Raw genomic sequence first — 21,509 nt, 5'->3', positions numbered from 1 at the left:
TGTTGAAGAAAATCACATGATTTGAAGATAAACAGATTAAAGTTCATGCCTTACTAACAGAGATTTTGGACAAATTAACTTCTTTGAGGCTCAGTTCCTTGTACCATTCAGGGATTTAATGACTTCACTTTATAAAGCATTGTTGCATGGAATAAATGAGTGGATTCATGTCAAGGACTTGCTTCAGGGTCTGGCCCTCCATGTTTGAACAATAAATAGTTTATAGTGTGAACCCAATAAAAGAAGTCACATGGGTGCCTTCTGACATCTTAAAGGGCCATGGACACAAGCTTACCATATTATTATCCCTTTCTCATAATAACTGGAAGTCTGTGAAATATTCCTAAATCTTCTTCACTCAGAGTTTGGAGACTGGAACATTCCTGAGCATCAGGCCACCTCCCACTTTCACTGATTGGCAAATGAGGACTTTAGGACTGGAAGCGAGGGTGGGGCTAACTCAGGGTAGAGAAACGTGCAGGGAGAACCGAAGGAGACAACTGCCAAGGAGAAAGGCACAAGCCGCGTTCACCATGGCTGAAACAAAGGCACTTCTGACGCTAGAAAACTTCATTAATGGAAAGTTTGTACCGTGTAACTCCTATCTTGATTCTTATGATCCGTCCACGGGGGAAGTATATTGCAGAGTGCCAAACAGTGGGAAAGAAGAGGTGAGTGGGGTGCCTGGCTGGGGCAGTTCGTTGAGTATCTCTTGGTCTTGCTCAGGTTCTGTGTGATCACAGGGCCTTAGGATCGAGCCCCGCGTTGGGCTTGTGCTCAGCAAAGAGTCTGCTTAAAGGCTCTTTCTTCCTCCGCCTTTGCCCCTCCCCTCCCCTCCCCCTCTTTCTCTCAAATAAATAAATGAATAAATCTTAAAAAAAAAAAAAAAGAAAGAGAGCGAGAAGAGGTGAGTATATTCACTTAGGGAAGATGGAAATATGCCTCATGTGCTGATGAATTACGTGTCACTTTTCTAGGAGCAAAGGGAGTTGGGAAAAGGTGTAGAATTGTCAAACACTAGCAGGGAAGATTTTAGTGCTGGGAAGGTTTGCTTGGTAATGGGACTTTTAGGGTGCAGGATTCCCAGGCTATCCGAAAGCGTTCTTATGACACCTTTTGAAATGGTGTAAAGTGAAGACTATCCTCCATTTTCAGGAAGTACGCGTTAGGCAACTTGGCTTTTGGGAAAGAAATAATAAGTATGGTAACAGCTTTTTTCATAGAAGTGAAAATCCTCTTCTTATTTCTTTTGGTGAGTGAAAACAGGTGCTAACGTACAAGCAAGTGGCCTCCTGTGAGCTTTCAAACCGGGATGCCTATGCCTGGCACAAAGCCCATGACTTCGTGCAGAACGCAAGTGATCAATGAGGCGTCTTAATACACAGCTGCATTTCTCAGACATTCCTTATTAGCGGTCTAGTAAAAAGTATTTTTTGTTAAGAATGGTCCATGTTTCTGTTTCCTTTTCTTTACTAAGCGTTGCCTAACTTTGCCACTATATTCATGGATTTCTAAAACAAAACAAAACAAAACAAAACAAAACAACAACAACAAAAAACTTGTTGCTCCACTAAAACAAGCAAAAGTGAAAAACCCAGGGATTGATTTTAGATTATCCTCTAATAATGCCTTATGTCTTTAAAATATCTAGTGATTTAAAACTGATCTTTTGATGAAATGCAAAATCAAATTTACATGTATTCTTGCATTTAAATTTAACACCATCACTCAAAGTGCTTAATGGTACAAACATTAAAATTTTTTTTAGTGATGCAAAATTTTATTTAAGAAGTTTTATAAAATGTTGGATATATTCAATTAGCTATCAGTTATTTCATTGACAATGTAAAAGTGTCTGGGGTGATGAATATGGCTAATGTGTGTATGCTCATCTAATGCCTAATGGGTTTTACTTTTTAAGGCACAAAGAACTAGATTATTTATTTATTATTTAAAACAATTTTTTAGAACTAGATTATTTAAAAGCCAACTGTAGTCTTCATATACGAATAAGTATATAAACAAGCCTTCTGATACTAAGTCATTATTTCTCTTTTATTAATAATATTTTAAAACTGTCTTGCATTAAAAAAAAAAAAACCTTTAGACTTGTGGACAAAAGTTTGCAAACATTGGCTAATCTGTTGGTTAAACTGTAACCCACAATTCTGTTTCAAATGACTTGGGATAGATGTGGGAAATCCAGCTTTGTGTTATCCAATCCTCCTGGTCTCTAAGTGTTTTCCAAAGTGCTGTTAAAAATGACAAATATGACAAATGTTGTTGAAATATTTTCTGCGGCTAATGGTTCATGCCTTTTCAGAAGATAGAATGCAGTACAGAGGCATCTGCTAGGAGAGGAATAAATATTTTAGATTTCCCAGCAATTTAACTTGCAAATATTCTCTCTGATCCCACAAGTCTCAGTTTTTGCTCACTTGAAAAATATCATCAACACACAAACTGCACACCCAGTTTCACAAAAAGTCTCTTAAAGAAAGTGCTGCTGGTGTTGCTAACAGGTTTTGCTGTGTGCTCCACGTTCACTAAGCCCTCTAATACAAATTACACCCAATGGGAGTCATAACATAAGACTCTATCATCACCCTTATTCCACAGATGACAGTGAGCTAACATTCTCATCTCTGATGCCTAGATCACACACACACACACACACACACACACACACACACGCACATGCACAGACACACACAGAGATTCGCAGTGGCATTTACATGATAGCTTTGCGATCATAAAGCACAAACCAGAGTCCGACCGCGTGGCTCCGAAGACCAGCTGTACTGCTCAGTATCTACCGTCTTGACTTAGAGCTGAACTTCCTTGTGCCTCAGTCTCCTCACCTATAAAATGGGAATAACAGTAATACCCGTCTTCTAGTGTGGTTCTGAGGATGAAACAGACTGATGCAAAGCCCTTCTTGTTTGGCATACGTAAATGCTTTCCAGGTGTTCGCTTTTGCTCGTATAGATTTAATACGTATTCTATACTACACAGACATAAGCCACCTTAGAACATATGACTGGACCTGAGTTTCCTGCATAGCAAAAATCTCAGATTTTGTATCGACAGCCTCAGGAAGATGAGATTTTACACGGAGCATGGGAGGAAGGAGCCCTTCTCTTGCTGGCTGGCAGCCAGGCCCCCGGGGAGGCAGTGGCTTCCGGTGGTGAACGGCACAGCCCACCTTCTCCCTTCATCCCGTCCTCGGGTCCACAATAGAGATTCAGCTTTTCAACAGAAACCACCACTTTTCCAGAAATTTATAATGAAGAGGAGAATCATGTCATCCTTTATTCAGCTCAGCTGGAAGTGACTCTGTTTATAAAGGAAACAGAGGAGTGTGGATCAGATCTCGGGGGAGAGGGCGGCTGAATTGTCAGGTCACGTGACACGAGAAAATGGCTCGTGGATGCCTGAGGCCTGTGGAAAAGGATTCTGAGGCTGGGCCCGGGCCCAGGGTTGGAAGAAAGCTGTGAGTAATTCTAGAGTCTTGTCATGCGTGTGAGACACAGGCTATGGATTTGCTATCTCCGGGAAAGACTTTGCTTCGACTTCGCTGAAGACCCCAAGACTCATTTTGCCTGCAGGAATTGGCCTTGCTCGAACCTTCCCATATACTGTTTCCTTTTGGATTTGCTCCAAAGCCAGGTTTCCAAGCTATCTGTTCAAACACGGACGCCCTCCTTTCCCACAGAGGCCTTTTTTCACTGGGCAGAGCCAGGCAGGCTACAGGGACCGTGGCTCTGCCATAGCAGGCCAGCTGTGGTCTTGGAACCACAGAGATCTGGGTTTCAGTCCTGATACTGTCACTTATTAGCTGTGTGACCTCTGCTGAGTTACTTGAGTTCTCTGTGCCTCGGTTTCCTCATCCACAAAATGGGCATAGCAATAGTCAGGGTACAGAATTCTAAAACAGGTGAAATAAAATAATTTGTGCATTTAGCATATTCTTTATATAAAAAATTAGTAATTTTTGAGTGGTCATTTTTTTAAAAAAAATTTTATTTATTTATTTGACAGGCAGAGATCACAATTAGGCAGAGAGGCAGACAGAGAGAGGAAGGGAAGCAGGCTCTCTGCTCAGCAGAGAACCCGATGCGGGGCTCAATCCCAGGACCCTGGGATCATGACCTGAACTGAAGGCAGAGGCTTTAACCCACTGAGCCACCCAGGTACCCCTCGAGTGGTCATTTTGAGTGGAAATGACAATCTGAGGATATGATTTCAAATAAACTTTTAGACTTTGTCAGATATGTTGGATCTGGATTAAAAGCTGAGGGATTCTACACATCTTAGTGATGTTTTCTCTCTCATACACTACTGAAAAAAAATTTTGTATTTTAACGTGATTAAAAATGTGCATCTGTTAACATTCAAATAGCTTCCTTCTGATGGCCGCATCTGAATACCCTGGTCAAAATGGAGCATTCTTCTCTGTTTTTGTGGTGCCCCTGATTCTCTGGTCACATAAACACCACTTTGCAGGTAACTCAGCATGAGGAGGCCTTGAATATTTGAAATCAGGCAGAAGGAAATTAGGCGGAGGTGGACCTGTATATTCTGGATTCATCCAACCTCGGGAGCAACGGTCTTAAGCTGACCCTCTTCCTCTTGCTCCTCAAAGATTGAAGCCGCAGTGGAGGCGGCCAGAGCAGCCTTCCCCGGCTGGTCGTCCCGGAGCCCCCAGGAGCGCTCGCAGGTGCTGCACCGGCTGGCAGATCTGCTGGAACAATCCCTGGAGGAGCTGGCCCAGGCAGAATCCAGGGACCAAGGTGAGTGCCGCTGGCCCACCCTGTACTGGCCAGTGCGGTGCCTAATGAAGAGTGCAGTACTAATCCTCAGATGTCGGCCATGCCTGCCTTAGTTCCGATTGGTCAGGTGACCCCCAGCCTCTTAACTACAAGGGATGGGACTCGGGTACTTCCTCCATAGTAGCCCCCCCAAGTTGCCCCCCTCGAGTAGATGTGGGGCAAAGGGAAGAAGAGGATCCTTCTAGGTAGACCATTCAAAGCAAAAATAATTGAAGAGCAGGTTATTTAGAAAGAATCTGTATGTCTGTATCGAACTCCCAACACAACTTCCCAATTTTAACTCCTTCCCAGAGGCGTAAGTAATGGATTAAATGTCCAATAGTAATATCTATTGGGAAACCCCGAGATCTTTTAAAATGATACGGATGCTTATAAATCAGCTTAAAGTTAGAAGGCAGCCTGAGTCCAAACTCTTAAGGAGATGCTTCCTGCCAGTGCTGCTGACACTGGGGGTCCCCCTGAATCACCAAAGACAACTAAGGAACAACCCAGAAAACCTATGTTTCTCTTTTTGTTCAGTTCAGAAGCTAGGGCATACATGGGGCACGTGGTGAGTGAGTGAGGGCCACACGGCATCCTTGGGGTCCTCTCAGCCTTTCTGGCACGTTCCCATCTTAAGGACTCCGCCCCGTGTTGGGGAGACGTTTAGTATACATCATCTGTTTGTCAAAGTGGTTTCATTGTGTCATGCAGCTACAGCTGTCTTAATACCCATTACTCCAAGCCCTCCTAGAGGGTACAAAGCTTGGTGATTTTGACTTGAAAGAGCTGATGTGAGCAGAGTGGTAGCATCTGGCAGATTCATGATAGCCACGAATTGTTCAGCCCGCAAAGCAAAGATGGTTTCACTTAATTTTAACGACCCCCCCCCCATTTCATCTGATAACTTCATACCTAATTATTTCACGGTTCTATGAGACCATGACCAGCTCTCTGAGTCGTGAGGGGATGATGTTTCAGGCTGGAGAGGACCAACGTTCCGTTGGTGTGAGCTGGGATACGTGTGTGATCATGTCTGCTCCATCCCCCGGGGAAGCAGGCGGACGGTGCTTTCTGTTGTTGGCTTCTTTCAGGGAAAACCCTAACACTGGCCAGAACCATGGACATTCCCCGGTCTGTGCAGAACTTCCGGTTCTTCGCCTCCTGCATCCTGCACCACACGTCCGAGTGCACGCACATGGACCACCTGGGCTGTCTGCACTACACCTTGCGGGCCCCGGTGGGGATCGGTGGGTGCTTGGGGAAAGCCTGCTCTGCGGGGGTGCCCAGGGATGCTCCCTCCGTTCTGTAGAACTCGTCTAAAGGAAGAGACCGGGAGGAAGGAAAGAGATGACTTCTACTTCGGCTGAAAATGAATGGGCCTCAAAAATCTATTTCTAGTTTATTTTCTTTGTCTCACATTCTCTACTTATTCCTGGAACACTGTTCTTGGGAAATTAGCAGGAAAAGAAGGATGCCGGGAGGAAATTCACATACAAAGGTTCCCCCCGCCCCCCACATTAAAAAACATTTTTTTCCCCCAGAGAATTTTGTAGTCAAGAGCAAGGATTTTGGGTATGTGCGGGGGCCAGTTTCATTACATTTCTATACCTCAGGATTCTTGTCTTAAAAGCTGGGAGAATAGTTTTAATTTTATATTTATATATGTTAGTGTCAATTAAATTAGTACGTGTAGGGCGCTGTGAATTAACTGCTTCCTGCTTTCTTTTAGATAAGTGAACCTGAGCAATGACTCAAACTACCCACTAGATGTCACTGTTCCTCCAACCCCCAAATACGCATACTTAACTAGTTACATTTTATGATGGGATAAAAGTAAATAAATTTAAAGGAACGAAAACAGGACACATTACCACTTTGGTTATTTGAACTCTTTGGAAATCATATTTTGAAGGAATTAGGAAAAACTCAAACTTCTCTCTTAGAAGTATGGTGATATATCATGCTGAAAAAAAACTCTGTTATCCTATAAAGAAAAGATTTTCTAGTGAGAAATATAATCATATAAAATATATGTTGACTTTCACAACATAGGTTTAAGGGAAGAGTATAAATAAGATGAATCCATTTACAAATTCATAAAGTAAATTTTTTTTTTGAGAGTTTTATAGTTGGAAGTTTTATGGTTTCAGAACATTGCATGGAGACACATTCTAGATGCTGGTTCTGTTACTTATTTAGCAATTCTATCTGGTCATGAAACAGGTGATAACCCAGAGAGAATTTTTTATTAAAAAATCCTCTGACTGGCCAAAATGGATTTCATAGTCTATGCATCAAGTTTCCCTGGCTTTACTAATCAGAAGGCCCCCACGTGGCAGACTAAGAATGCATTTGCTCTTATTTTACCACTAATTCTAAAAAGCTTGAGATTTTATGCCTTAATCCACAACAGGTTAGAAACAGTGATGGAAAAACTTAAAAGAAATAGTAGCTAGACAGTTGGATGATGAAGAAGGAGAGAGAACTTTAAAAAAAATGTAAAGGCCAGTCTATAAATCTCAAAACTCATCACATTCTGGAACTGTTTAGTAACAGGTGACAGACAGCCTTTTGGCCCTGGAGCTTACATTGCCCTTGTTCATAAATACAGCTGTTACATCAACAAGAGAAGAGTAAATTGTATTGCTTTATAGTTTTAAGAGGCACAGTTCCTTATAATACATTTTAGAGTTATTTCCCCAAAGTTGGCTACAAGTAAGCCAAGGTGGGGGTTTTAGAAGGGTAAGCCTAAGTTTCATGCAGGGTGGAGGAGTTCCACGTCAATAAACCCAGTCTGGCCAGTCTAGTTTGAGGGTCCTGCCTTTGGTGGCAGCGTTTCTGTTCTCCTCTTGTAGCTGGTCTGATCAGCCCTTGGAATTTGCCACTCTACTTGCTGACCTGGAAGGTGGCGCCGGCCATCGCGGCTGGCAATACCGTGATAGCCAAGCCCAGCGAGCTGACGTCAGTGACGGCGTGGATGATGTGCAAACTCCTGGAGAAAGCAGGTAATGAGCAGTGGCTTTGGAGAGGTGCAGGACTGGCTTTGGGGTTGCAAGTTTGGGGGGTCTCAGCCGCCACAGCGTCTCTGACATGTGAAAAGTTGTTCTGACTAGAAATCTGCTCGCCAAAATTGATTCCATTGACATCTTTGGTTTTCCTCTCTCTGATTCTTTTCTGAGAAATCCCCTTCACACACAGGGTTGGATCACACTCCTTCCTCTTCACCCCTGTCCTCCCGGCGGGGGTTGGGGGGGGTTGGCAGGCAGTGGCATGATTGCACACCTGTAAGTGAGAACAGGCTTAAAGATCCCTGTCAACTCCCACACCAGCCTGCCCCAGAGATCGTCTTCAGTGGATGGTTTAAAATCTTCTATTTGAACCACTTGTTAATCTTGATGCAAATAAGACTGCCCTTAAGTACTTCTCTGGTTTGTATGGTTATATGATACCTGCTAGAAATGGGCATTTTTAAGAGATTTGAATATACCTCCCTCAGTTTTCTCTACATTTGGAGCCACCGTGTGGAAGCTGATATAATATGGCTCCTTGGCCTCTTTATGTCAACAGCGTCCTGGCCACATCCAAGGTATGTTCCTGGGTAGGTTCTAGGGTATAACTCAGCATGGATGTGGTCTGACTCTGCACCAGGGTTGTGTCAGGAGAACCTAGCTTGCAACCCACAGGAAAGCCCCTTGCTGTTAGGTCCCTCCACTCAGGTCTCCATACGCACCCTGCTCTGTGTGCTTCCTTCAAGTCCACAGAGAAGGTAGTGTCGGGCTCACCCATATCCATAAAGTAGGTGGTTGGAAAGAACCCATACCTCCCTCTTCTGGATACCTCATCTCTCTAAGCAAAAACATACATATTGGCTTCCAAGAAAGTTGAGCCAGTTTTTACTCCAGGATTTAGATGGCAGGGTGAACTATGTGGCCTTATGACCCTAGTCTAGCTGCTCATTTCCCTTGTATTGTACAGAGGAATGAGGCCTCCCAGATTCAGCCTTTGGGGTGACATTTATGGATGCCCTAGGCTTCTAGAGGGTTATGACAGAAATGTGCCTATCTCTCCCATGTTCCAAGGGTATCATTCCTTCTTTACATTAGGGATCACTTTCTAATGCCATTCTTTGCAAAATTAAGTGCCTAGTATCTACAGAGTTCCAAGGCCTTTCTTCCCTCTCTGTTGGCTATAGGTTCCCTGGAGTAGAGAGAAGGGGCCGATGCTGTGCCGTGATCTATGTTGGGGAGGGCAGCCCTGCAGGTGGGGTGAAGCCACAGAGCTGTGTTCCCAGAAACACTCTCTCTTGAAGTCAACCACATCTTGATCTATGAAGATTTCTCTTCCCTAAGCACTCTCCCTTTCCATATGCCCAGCTCCTGGGCTACAGGAGAGTTCTACATTTCCAAGTATTTGCATAGCGTTGATCTTATTTCTTGTGAATGAATAAGCTTGTTATACCAAGACAGTTCTTCCTTCCTTCCCTGCCTCTGTGGCTTTGCTAAACTTTCTTCCTCTGGGCGCTACGGAGAGTGTAAGGCTCAAATTGCACCTGTCTTAAGCCCTCAGTTTCTCCATTTGGCTTGAGAATCTGTACGAGATGTGTTGAATACTGTACACAACAGAAAACTAAGACGACCTGCTGGTGCATTCTTGATATTTATAGAGCCAGTCCTCGGGTCCGGAGCATTCAAACAGACTTGACAGTTGACCCTCCTGTGAAGTAAAGTAATTTTAAAAGTATACAGTGAGTGCTCCTTTTATAGTTCTAGAACAGTTATTCCTTCTTGACAGCACCAGACGCCTGCCTCATTCCTGCAGTGTCCAGGGCAAGCAGATTTCTGTCCTTTCCTAGTTTTGTTCTGCCCAGTGGAAGCTTGTTGCCATCCTTCCCCATCCCGGTCCCTGGTGCAGGGAATCTATGCCCCGTGCTGTCTGTTAGCCACCTATTCTGAGTTTTAATGAATTATCATTTGCCAACATAGTTCCTCCTTTCTCTGGTAACTGGCATATCTTAAGGGTAGAAAAATTTCATTATTGTCTCGATCAAATTGGCAAAGTGGTGCTGAGAATTACTGGCCAGTAGGTAAACACATTAACACCAAAGCTCAAGGGAATGTAAAGTGTTAATGCCGTTGTGTAGAGGGCAATTGGCCTGCTGAAGTGAACTCATTTTCCTGGGATGATAAATACGTAGTGTTTCTGAGTTTTCTTCACTCTTCATTAAAATGCTGTTGTATACATTAGCAGTGATTTGATCCATTTTTGCCTTCAGGATTTATAAAGCCCAATAGTCCACCTTCTCTTGCCCCCAAACCCCAATCAGAAAGTATTGGGCAAATATTCACATGCTCCCTGTCTGATGGAGATGCAGGACCCCCCGGCCTGCAAATGGTGGGAAACTTGACCTTGTTTCTCCCCCCATCAACCACCATGAGGGTCACTCTCCTGAGCCCCCTCTTTGCCCCAACACGGGCTTAGTGGCTGTCACATGGTGTCTGACTCTGGGCCTGCCCTCCATGGCAGTGACCTGTGATCCAGGACCAACCCAAGCTAGATTTCAGTATGTGTGCACCTGCGGGTAAAGGAGAGGCCATTAGAGGGGAAGCTCCCCTGGATACCACCAGGAGTCATTGATTCCCCACACCTGTCTCTGAGGCTCATGTGAAGGGGGTGATCCCCTCAGGTGATCACACCAGGGCTCTGGCTTGATAGGAAGGTCTTCTGGTTGATGATGGATCATCAATGCCCACTTGTTATTTGTACTCTAAAAGCATATTCTGGAAGAGATGGTTTGAATCCAACAGAGCATGTTTCTGTTCGGAAAAGAATGTCTAACCTGGACACGGAAAGATAGTGGGAGCAGGGAAGTAGTTAATAAACTTTACACATTGGAGGTTTTCTGCATCTCTGTACTTCCAGGCTGGAGAAATATGGGAAAGAAACTCAGCTAATCTCCTAAACCCTAAGACACAATACGATTGCACTTAGATTTTCTTTCTGGACACATAAAGCTTTCCAGAGTCAAGGACCATTTCTGATTTGGATAATGTAAAGTCTCCATTCATTCATTCACATAATTATTTGTTAACCGTGTGCCCCCGGTTTTGCCTCCTAGTGGTTGCCCTTTAGCCTCATTCTGCCTCAGATTGGTTGAGGTGAGGATATGAGTCCTACGTGTCTCATCCAGTAGCTGGGAGATCTAGATCGCTTCCAGCAGTGACTGGCCCACAGTGAATGCGGGCACTTAATGGTATTAATCTATCTGGCAAACTAGGGCCTTAGTGTAGAGGGGCCAGTGGGGAGCATTAGGGTCTCATGCTAGAAAGATGGGGCTCCCGTTTTAGGATGTATTTGGCACTTTAAATCAGTTCTAGAGTGTATGTCTGTACCATGGGACACAGGACCTTTAACTCAATACTCACCTTCTTGGAGGAGCCCAAGAGAGCCCAAGGGAGCCCAAGGGAGCCCTCCCTCCCTTTCCTGAGCCAAGCCAGTGAATCTCTCCTTCTGTCCACTTCACATTTTCACACTGAATCATGACTCCTCAACGCCCATGTGGAGCAGGGTTCTTCTACCTTACAGGGCTTGGCCTGCCTGAGGACATCTCTGTGACCCGAGCCCTTGATGCCTAGTCAATATTATGGAATGAATTAATTAGAAGGTTCCACTCTTCATTTTTCTAAGGCAAAGCACCTGGAAATATCCCACCTAGGGCACACTGGATTTGTGCTATAGTATTTGCTTTGCCATTAAACTAGAGACAACCATAAAATACACTCCCTTCCATTCGAACTACTTCACTTCCAAGGAGAACCTCCTTGTCACTGAAAGTTCTCAACACATGGAGGATTACTGTTGTAATTTCTGTTACTGTTTCTGCATCCCATTCAGATACGGACCTGGAGACTGTTCTGTTTCCTGTCCAGGTGTCCCACCAGGTGTGGTAAATATTGTGTTTGGAACAGGGCCCAGCGTTGGCGAGGCCCTGGTGTCCCATCCAGAGGTACCCCTCATTTCCTTCACGGGGAGCCAGCCCACGGCTGAGAGGATCACACAGCTGAGTGCCCCGCACTGCAAGAAGCTGTCCCTGGAGCTGGGGGGCAAGAACCCCGCTATCATCTTCGAGGACGCCAACCTGGAGGAGTGCATTCCAACGACTGTCAGGTCCAGCTTTGCCAACCAGGTGTGTCCTCTGGGTTGGTGTGTTTTGTTTTGAGTTTGTTTGTTTGTCTGTTTGTTTGTTTTAAAATTCTGTGACCCAGTCAGCCTGGATCCGTTTCATCACAGTGCCAAGCCAGGAGTGAGTGGGTCAATCTGGGGCTATTTCAGGGAAAGGAGATTTTGACATTGTGTTATGCCATCGACTCTGTTTTATCTCAATGTCCATCTGTGGTTCTTGTGGAAGCACAGCTTCTGTTGGGCAAACACCTGTTCTTGAGCTTTATTGGGTATAAGCCATGGGCAAAATGATTGACTGTTTGCTCCTCTAAGCTTTTTCATCCCTGTATTCATAGAGTTGTCCCCATTCTCTTCTTGCTCTCTGAATGTCCTATCTCCAGTAAACCTTGTGCTCCCCAAAGCATCCCAAATGTAGCACACACTTAGAAATAAATGCCTAAACCAGTCTAGGGGACGTTGCTGATGTCACAGAGTCATGGGCAACTTGGTATCTCCCGAAATTGTGTAACAGATGTTTTTCTGGAAGCCACAGTTCTCAGCAGATTCTTCAAGGCAGTGGCATCCCAAAAGGTTAGGAACACTGACCCAGATAGACCTGATGGTAAACCTCACAGAGTCTGCTCTGGGGCTACATTCGACTTTAAACGCCCCAGCATCAGGTCTTGGGTAGAGCAGGTGTGCACAAATACTGAATGATTTTCTCCAAAGGGCCTGCTTTTTAAAAATTTTAGCAGTGAACAAAGAATCTACTAAAGAGTTAGAACTGCCATAGAAAGAAAGATGAGTGAAGTGAGATATATCTTTATTTAACTTGCCCAAGTTGTTTTACGTAACCTTTTGAACCTTCATTTCCTTGCCTGGAAACTCCTGGGAGAAGTAATGATGTCTTCCAGTAGCGTTTTTGTGAGTTGTAGAATGAAAACCATTCTTGACAGTGGTTATTTTTGTGATTGTTATCATTGTAATTATTTCTCTCACAGTCATTCTTAGAGAAAGTGGTTTCACTGTGTCTGTAGAGAGCGTTTTTCTAGATCAACAGACTTAAATTTTAAGATTTTAGAAAATAGACTTGCAATTTTATGATACAGCTATTTCAATCATTAAAGTAAACAAGTATCCAAATGAACAATGAAATCAAGTGTTTTGGTGTCTTAGTGACAACACGGGGGTCAGGGACAAGCTGTGGACTGCGAAACAGCCCAGAGGCCATCAGGTGAACTCTGCATGAAAAAAAAAAAAAAACGTACTCTGAGTGATGAGATGGACTGTGGCTTCTTGGCTACCAGGATTGTGCCAGAACTTGAAATTGCTAAGAGAACCTTCCTCTTGGGGGGTATTTTAAATGTCCTTGGGGAAGAGGACAGGAACCCAACTGGCTAATTTAAGACAATAGGCACATTTTAGGCAAACTACAGGGGCTGGTTTCTTTTTCCTTAACCAAGAGCTGAGTCCCATGTAGTGAACACTTCTTCCTCAGTTGAACATAATGGGCCCCTTTGAAACATCTCTGCCACACGTAGTCTCCTTCCGCCAGAGGCGCAGTCGCAGTCACACTTAGACAAGCTGTGAGACACTGAAGAAATGAATGGACTTCAGCATCACTCGGCCTGAAGTTGAAACTTCCGGTGCCTGGTGGCCCTGGGCTTGGGTTCGTTCAAAGCTCCATTTCCTAATTGTAAGCTGGGAAACCTATGGCATCGTAGAATTGTTATGAAAAAAGCACCCTGCACGGTCTCTGGAATGCAATAAATAATATTTCCCTTTTCTCATTTCCTCAAAAGTCATGCTACCAGAGATCCTGGCATTACCTAGCCTTTCCTGGCACTAAGTAATCAGGAAAACCCTGACTGTGTAACCCCCCAACTCTCTTTACCACACCCTCCCTCCCCACACGGCAGGGGACACTCGTGTCTAGAGAGTTCCCAAGCCAGATACACAGATAGTTCTTATAGTGATGCTGGGTTGCAGAGAGAATTCTTTTTTCCAAAACAGTGCCTATTTGATTTGGACAATACACCTTTGCACAGCTGTCAAAATAATTAGAAATATTCCATCCTTAGGATGGTTTGAAGATCAAATATAAATGTGGTGAAAATCGTTATTTATGCAGAAATGTACTAACCATACATACATAATGATTTGAGATGTCTAGACTGTGGTTTGTAAGTGACCGCATGCTATATTCAGATGATAGTAAAGATCATTTTTCCCTCAGGCTCCTGTTAGCACCTCTGCCCTGAACAGGCAGTATCTCTGTTTGGATGTCTAGGAGGCATCCGAACCTTAACCCATGCCAAGCAGATCTCTTGCTTTCCCTCCATCCCCTATCCCTGCAATACCGCTCCTCTCCTTGCCTTAGGCTTGCCTTTGGGGGCTAAAGCACTACCATCTGAGGTTCCATCAAAAACCTGGGACTCGACCTTGTTCTTACCCCAACCTCCTATCTCACTAATCCATCAACCCATCTTTTTGGTTCAATTATTCTAATATATCCTGGAACCTCCCCTGCTTCCACAGAGCACCAATACCAGTTTTCTCGCACTTGGGGGTTCCATGTCCCTTTATGAATCTGGTGATGTCGGTGGATACCTATCACTTTGCCCAGCTCCGCTGGTCCTGTCCTGGTACAAGCTACCTCCGCATGCCTGGACTGCTGGAATATGCTGTGAACTCTACCCTGACCCCACTCTCGTTCTCTTCCATTCTACTCCCCATGGCTGCCGAAACAACTCTTTAACAATGGAAATCGATCATATCATGCTGCTGCTTAAAGCCTTCCACCGGCCTTTCATGATCCCGGGAGCAAGATGCAAACTCTTTGTGAGTCTGTGGGACTCCGCATGGTAGGGCCTTGCTCTCACCTCCTGCCCTCCTTTCTTACTCTCCCTGCCCCCATTCCTGCCTCCACTCCCAGCCTCAGCCCTGCCTGCCTTCTGCCTTGCCTCACACACCACACCCCTGCAAGCACGCTCCTGCAGCAAGAAGCCGGTCCACCCTGCCTCCTGAGAATTGCCTTCCTTGGCATCTAGCCCAGCCAGCTCCTCCCCACCAACCAAGGGTCAATTCAAACAGCCCCTCCCTACAAGGCCCTTCCAGAACTCCCTTTACTCCAAGGGACTACAAGCAGCACTTTCCCATTGATTTCTGTTCCCATCCTCTGCTTAGTTTTCTTGTATTGTTTTGCTCATGACCTGAAATTGTATTATTGATTGAGCTCATTGACCTGTGCTGTTGTCTGACTTCTCCACAAGAGTGTGTGTTCCTGGTGGTGGGACTTTGTTTTATTTATCAGTGTCTCCCATGGCCTAGAGCAGTGCCTGGCACCTGGCAGGTAGGTGACCAGAGATGCAGGGTGACCTACTCATGAAGGAGTGTGTCTCATCATTGTCTTCATGTGTCATTCTTGGCAGGGCGAAATCTGCCTCTGTACCAGCAGAATCTTTGTCCAGAAGAGCATCTATAGTGAATTTTTGGAGAAGTTTGTACAAGCTACCAGAATGTGGAAAGTTGGCATTCCCTCTGATCCATCGGCCAGCATGGGAGCTCTGATAAGTAAAGCTCATTTGGAGAAAGTAAGTCAATTTTCTGCAATGGGAGTTTGGGGAGAAGCCCAGTGCAGGGCATAGCACACATTTCTGCTTTGAAATGTTGTCATTACCACCCTGTTCTTAAAAAAATTCTGACCTGTAGGAAATGGTCTCTGGGTACAGTGTCTACAAATGTTGTCCAGGTTAAAGCCATGTCTACACGGAATAAATGAATTGGAGATGTCAGCATGTAGATACCATTGAGAGCAAGGAAGAGAAATTTTAAACATAAGGGTCAGCGGATAAGAATGACGTGGATTAAGGGAGGCAGGATTTCCATTGATAAAAGTTCCCAGTAGAATGGGTTCTGCCTGTGGCATTACAGCAGATGCAATTCTGGACGTGCCATGCCTGCTGGTTACGTGGCCCTTAGTGGGTAGAGTTAGTGGTAGTCTACGTGGGAGAAGCCGTTGATGGTCTCTGGAATTTAGGTCTTTAAGATCATCTTCATGTATTACCTGATGTGACTCCCAAAATAAGTCACAGAACGCTGGAGCTGGGGGACTTTGTTTTCAGCTGTGGTAACTGAGACCCACCAAGGAAGATGTACCCCTGTCTGTTAGCCAGTGAGGGACAGAGCCTTTACTTAAGTCTGTAGAAATCTTTGACTCTGCATAGAATTGGGAGATTTACTACATTTTAACTTTGTTCTTTACAGCATTGTGAAGCACAGAGGCTCTTAGCCAAGGGTATAGCAGCTCAGTGGTCTCCTCTTACTTCTTCGGTTTTCCCAGTGAACTACGAAGCAGGGTGAAGAGGGGAGAAGGTGCTGAGGGCTCAGGAGGGAAGAGAGGGTTTGAAACAGTCCTGCAGGACATCAGAAGGGATTCCCGTTGTTTCTAGCATTATAGCCACAGAAGGTGTGGAAAAAATCCAAGAACCCTGATAGATCTAAACCACAAATGATATTTGATTTTTTTTTAAGACTTGAAACATTGACGAGGTTTTAGGCCCGGTGTCAACCACTCCCTCACGAATCCTAGCCCAGAAATACCATCTTCTATGAAACCAAATTATGCTGGAAAGACAAGTGTTTATTTAACATGTTGGTTGGATTTTGTTTGCTTACTGTCCTTTCAATGTAGTGTACTTAAGTGCCATGAGTAACTCTGAAAATGGTGAAGCTTACAGTTAGCAGTTTGCTTTTTTTTTCCTGACCATATTCAAACATAAGCCCAAATTTATCTTTCAAACAGAAGTTTTTAAAAACTCCCTTGTATTTTTACCATGATATATTTTCTATCTCGGTCAAATAACTAAGAAAAGGAATAAACTTTCTATTTTGGAATAACTTAAGATTTATAGAAAAGTCTCAGAATCTCAGGGCAGAGAGTTTCTATATCCACTCACGCAGCTTTCCCGTTTGCTAACATCTTCCAAGTCCACGATACAGTTGTCCACACTAAGAAACCAATGTAGCACATGACTGTACGTCAAACTACAGATTTTTCAATTAACCTCTCTTGACTTTCTACTTGATCCTTATAGAAAATAATTTTTCAGGCACTTGCTTATTAAAACAAAGTACAATTAATTACTCTGTACTCATTTCAGAAAGCTCCATGGCTCTGCTGCTTTTAGGGAGAAAGATTTTGTACACATAGTTAAAAATTTCAAAATTGGGGCACCTGCGTGGCTCAATGGGTTGAGGCCTCTGCCTTCGGCTCAGGTCATGATCCCAGGGTCCTGGGGATCGAGCCCCGCATCGGACTCTTTGCTCACTGGGGAGCCTGCTTCCTCCTCTCTCTCTGCCTGCCTCTCTGTGTACTTGTGATCTCTGTCAAATAAATAAATAAACAAAATCTTAAAAAAAATTTTCAAAATTTCTTTAATCATTGGCCAATTTATTATTATTATTATTATTATTATTAAAAGATTTTATTTATTTGAGAGAGAGAGAGCAGGTAAGAGAGCATGAGCAGCGTGGGGAGAGAGAAGCAGGCTCCCAGCTGAGCAGGGAGCCCCATGCTGGGCTCCATCCCAGAACCCTGTGATCACGACCTGAGCCAAAGGGAGATGCTCAACCAGCTGAGCCACCCAGGTGTCCTGGCCATTTTATTTTATTTTTATTTTTCTAGGGAAGAACACTAAAGATCGTATTCCCATTACTCCACCACATATAAACTTGCTGCGATCAGTGGAGCCCTCTTGTTTTGTCGTCCTACAGACTGGATCTCTCCCTGCTAGAGTAGAGCGCCCCGCAGGTGGGCTTACATTGCCTCCCCCATGTGAGGCCACGGGGCAGTCCTACTAAGACTTTGATGGCTCCTGGACATCTGTCATCTTCACTGCTCCACCTTGAGCACAGGTGCCCAGATGCAAGGAGTTATGACTTCCCCCTCTGAGTCTCCCACCAGGTGGACCCATGATGGGGGGCTTGCAGATGGATTCTTGTGAGGAGGCGCTGGGTATCTTGGCCCTTGAGAGAGAGAGAGAGATAATGGAAGCAGCTAGGGCAGTGTAAATGTGGCCTTTTCAGTGGGACTCTTTTCAGCTGGGTATGCCGGTTTGGAGATCAAGAAGGGCGTGCAGACATTCCACCAGTGGTCATCTGTCCTCACCTCTCACCAGAGAGCTGTGGAGGCTGCGTCCCAGGGGAGGCCAGGCGACCATCTTCTATCCCACTTCTCCTCTGCAGCTTGTCTGTGTCTGCTTTGAAGCAAACTAGCCCTGCAGAGTCTGGGGTCTTTGTGTCCATCTTGCTTCTCTGTGGTTGTCAGGATAGATGGCGAGGCAGTGACCCAGGAGTCCGACTAGAATATGCAGAAGCTGTTAAGCTGTTCGGTCATGGCAAAGGGCTCAGAACCTCACAGAGATGCAGCTTGCTCCTAAGTGGACGAGTGACTGGCCTGCCTCCCTGGGATGCAGGCGACTCTCTCCTCAAGGAGGGTAGAAAAGGCTCTCTGCCTGTTTCACAGATTGCTTTTTGTTTTTCTTTTTCCCCCCTCGAGTCCTTTTCCACGCGACTGTCCAGAGAATCTGGCTCAATGCCAGCCTGCCCAAAGATGCAGGAAATCGGAAATGGGATTCTGAGTGTTAACAGCGAGGCTGGCGGAGCGCAGGGCAAATTCACAGGTGCATTCCCCTATAGGGCCAGGCTGCAGGCTGTTAACAAAGGTCCACTTTTGCAGTTTGCTAGCTTCTTTTGTTGGATTAAAAAACAAACAAACAAACTAAAACAAACTGACTTGCAGGGTGGGCATGTCTCTGAAATTTCCCAGCTCGTAAGCCTCAGATGGTGTGTGATACCATCACCTTCCTCACCAACAGCACCAGTGGTGGCTGGCATTCAAAAGACTTACTGCGTGCCAGACATTGTGCTAAATATTTTACATACATTTTATCTAAGCTTATGAATAGATGGGAGTCTTATTCCCATTTTTCAGAGGGGAAACTGAGCATTGAAAATCCCTCTGCAAGCAAGTGGAGACTCTGGGATTTGAACTCTTGGGGCTCCCCGCCCACCCACCTGACCTCTGTGCTAGGATTTTATGGGCAAAGCTACCAAGTACTAGCTACTCTCTGCTCTTAGAGAAAGTTTTGTAGTTATAATTTATACATTTTATGGCATATTAGCAGTCACAACATTTTCTTTTTTCACATTTTCCTGAACATCTCAGTTCCTGAGCTGCTAGTTGAAATATCATTCTATCATCCAGAAAATAAATTTAGTTTAGTGTGAGTTTAATATATCTTATATATTAAACATTTTGAAAGGTTTGCATTTTGAAAACAGACACTTTCCTTCATATTTTGTTATCCAAGAATGTCTCCGAGATAATCATGAAATTCCACATAGATGAGATGATCTGAAGCCACTCTGTGTTTAATCACGGAAAAAAGTTCTGGCCCTGCATTCAGCAGGTGCTCCTGGAGATCTTTGCCTGGACTTCCCCTGTACACGCATTATGCTGCCTTTGGCATCTTTTAATTAATCTAAGTGGGTTGTTTCAAGAGGAGTAAGAGAATAGGGGAAAGAGAAGTCCAGACCTAATTTAGTTTTCATCTGCAAACTAGACAAGGGCTTTTTCCGGGAGAGCTTTGAGATCATTGCACATGTTGGGGGCAAATGTGTAGCAGAGGGGAATACAAAGTTGTTCCAAATAGTCTATCTTTTAGAAGTCTTTGACCTCATGGTTTATTAAGTGTTCTCGAAGCTAGAGCAAAATTAAAAATAAGACAACAGTACTTTTTAATTTTTCTATGGCAAACACATAACTCTATGTTGAGCATGGTTCTACAATGGAGAACTTCCCTAACACGGGACAGAATGCTCAGGTGAATATGTGATACGTAGGGATCCAAAGTATGGCTTCAAAATTTACCCTGCCTTTGATGTACCGCTTAACTGTTGTTTTATACGTTTAATTTTTGAGATCACTTTTCTACTTCTCCTATGCTCAGGGGTAGGATAATGTTATCATTGTGACTGCAATGAAATTTCCATACATAAACGTACGTATCCTTTTATAAGGAGTCATTTCTACCACCATTGTGAATAAACATCTGTCACTGTCTCCAAGTTACTGGGTTTACTTATTACATAATTTATTTCCCATTATAGTTAGCTATTCTATATTAACTAGATATATTTTCCGAATGCAGTCAGTAATGAGACTAGAAGTTAGAAATGATTTGTTCGGGAAGCCTTTCTTGGCCTTTCATGAAATCTTATGCACCATTCAATCTCCCATATTCTGCAATGGACAGAGCCCCCTCCCCCGCCGCCCCGCACAAGGAGTAACTATTCTTTTGTGTATCTATTAGTGTGAATTCTAGCTTTCCTGTTTACTAGTGGTAGGAACCATCTACCTTTCCTGAGGTCCAATTTTATCATCAGCAAATAGGCGGTAATAATACATAGCTAATAGAGTTTTGAGAGAATTAAATGAGAATGTATGAAAAGCATTTATCTATGTGTCTCGGACTTAGACAGTAAAGAAATGACACCCCTCCTCTTCCGTCTGGGGGCTGACTGCCCAAATGATGGTCAGAGCACTTCTGCCCTCAGGCTTAGCTGCTGAGCAATAAGACAATCAACTTTAGATTTCTTAGCAACGGCCTTATCCATACTTCCTAGATGATTCAAAAATATTGAGCTTTCTGCCGCTTTGTGTCAAGGCAAATGGTGAGATGTTGCTAATCATGGTTTTCACCCTCCCAGGTCAGAAGTTACATCAAGAGAGCCCAGTTGGAAGGGGCCCGGATTCTGTGTGGTGAGGGGGTGGACACGCTGAGTCTCCCCCCCAGGAATCGTGCAGGATACTTTATGCTTCCCACAGTGATAACAGACATTAAGGATGAATCTTGCTGCATGAAGGAAGAGATATTTGGTCCAGTGACGTGTGTCGTCCCCTTCGAGAGCGAAGAAGAAGTGATTCAAAGAGCCAACAGTGTTAAATACGGGCTGGCAGCCACGGTGTGGTCCAGCAACGTGGGCCGTATCCACCGGGTGGCTAAGAAATTGCAGTCTGGCTTGGTCTGGACAAACTGCTGGCTCATCAGAGAGCTCAACCTTCCTTTTGGGGGGATGAAGAGTTCTGGGGTAGGTAGAGAAGGAGCCAAGGACTCTTACGAATTTTTCACTGAAGTCAAAACCATCACCATTAAACACTGACCCTGGCTAGTGGAGAAGCCATGGTCCACGGCCGGCTGCAGAGAATCAGTAGCCCAGTGCAGCGAGCAGATATCCCGGCATAAATTCCTGCCACATCTCCGCTCCGCGGGGTTTCTCTACCTCTTGCTCCGCAGTTTGTCCTTTTCATTCGTTGTCACAGAGAGGCTGTCTGTGTTCCCTGTGGAGTCAAAGAAGAGACTTCTGAGCAGGAATGCACAAAAAGGAAGCCAAGTAATGGTCAGGTTCCTTCTCTATTGCGTCTTCGCTGTAGTTTTTTTCATTGTTTTGATTGAATTCTTGGAAATTCACAGA

The 21,509-nt window shown here is 44.5% G+C and overlaps 1 protein-coding gene across 1 annotated transcript; it reads left to right on the top strand.

Annotated features, from left to right (window-relative positions):
- The first annotated feature begins 484 nt into the window (after positions 1 to 484).
- On the top strand, positions 485 to 21,277 carry ALDH8A1 (aldehyde dehydrogenase 8 family member A1). Its single transcript, XM_032844816.1, has 7 exons — positions 485 to 671; positions 4,646 to 4,793; positions 5,906 to 6,061; positions 7,670 to 7,819; positions 11,741 to 11,997; positions 15,404 to 15,565; positions 20,745 to 21,277. The coding sequence occupies exons 1-7, from the start codon at positions 534 to 536 to the stop codon at positions 21,195 to 21,197; spliced, it is 1,464 nt and encodes a 487-aa protein (XP_032700707.1). The 5' UTR covers positions 485 to 533; the 3' UTR covers positions 21,198 to 21,277.
- Positions 21,278 to 21,509: the final 232 nt, after the last annotated feature.

Source organism: Lontra canadensis, unplaced genomic scaffold (genome assembly GCF_010015895.1).
Source record: "Lontra canadensis isolate GAN:19392208 unplaced genomic scaffold, GSC_riverotter_1.0 scaffold156, whole genome shotgun sequence".
Lineage (NCBI taxonomy): Eukaryota > Metazoa > Chordata > Mammalia > Carnivora > Mustelidae > Lontra > Lontra canadensis.
This window is presented reverse-complemented; position numbering and strand designations above follow the sequence as displayed.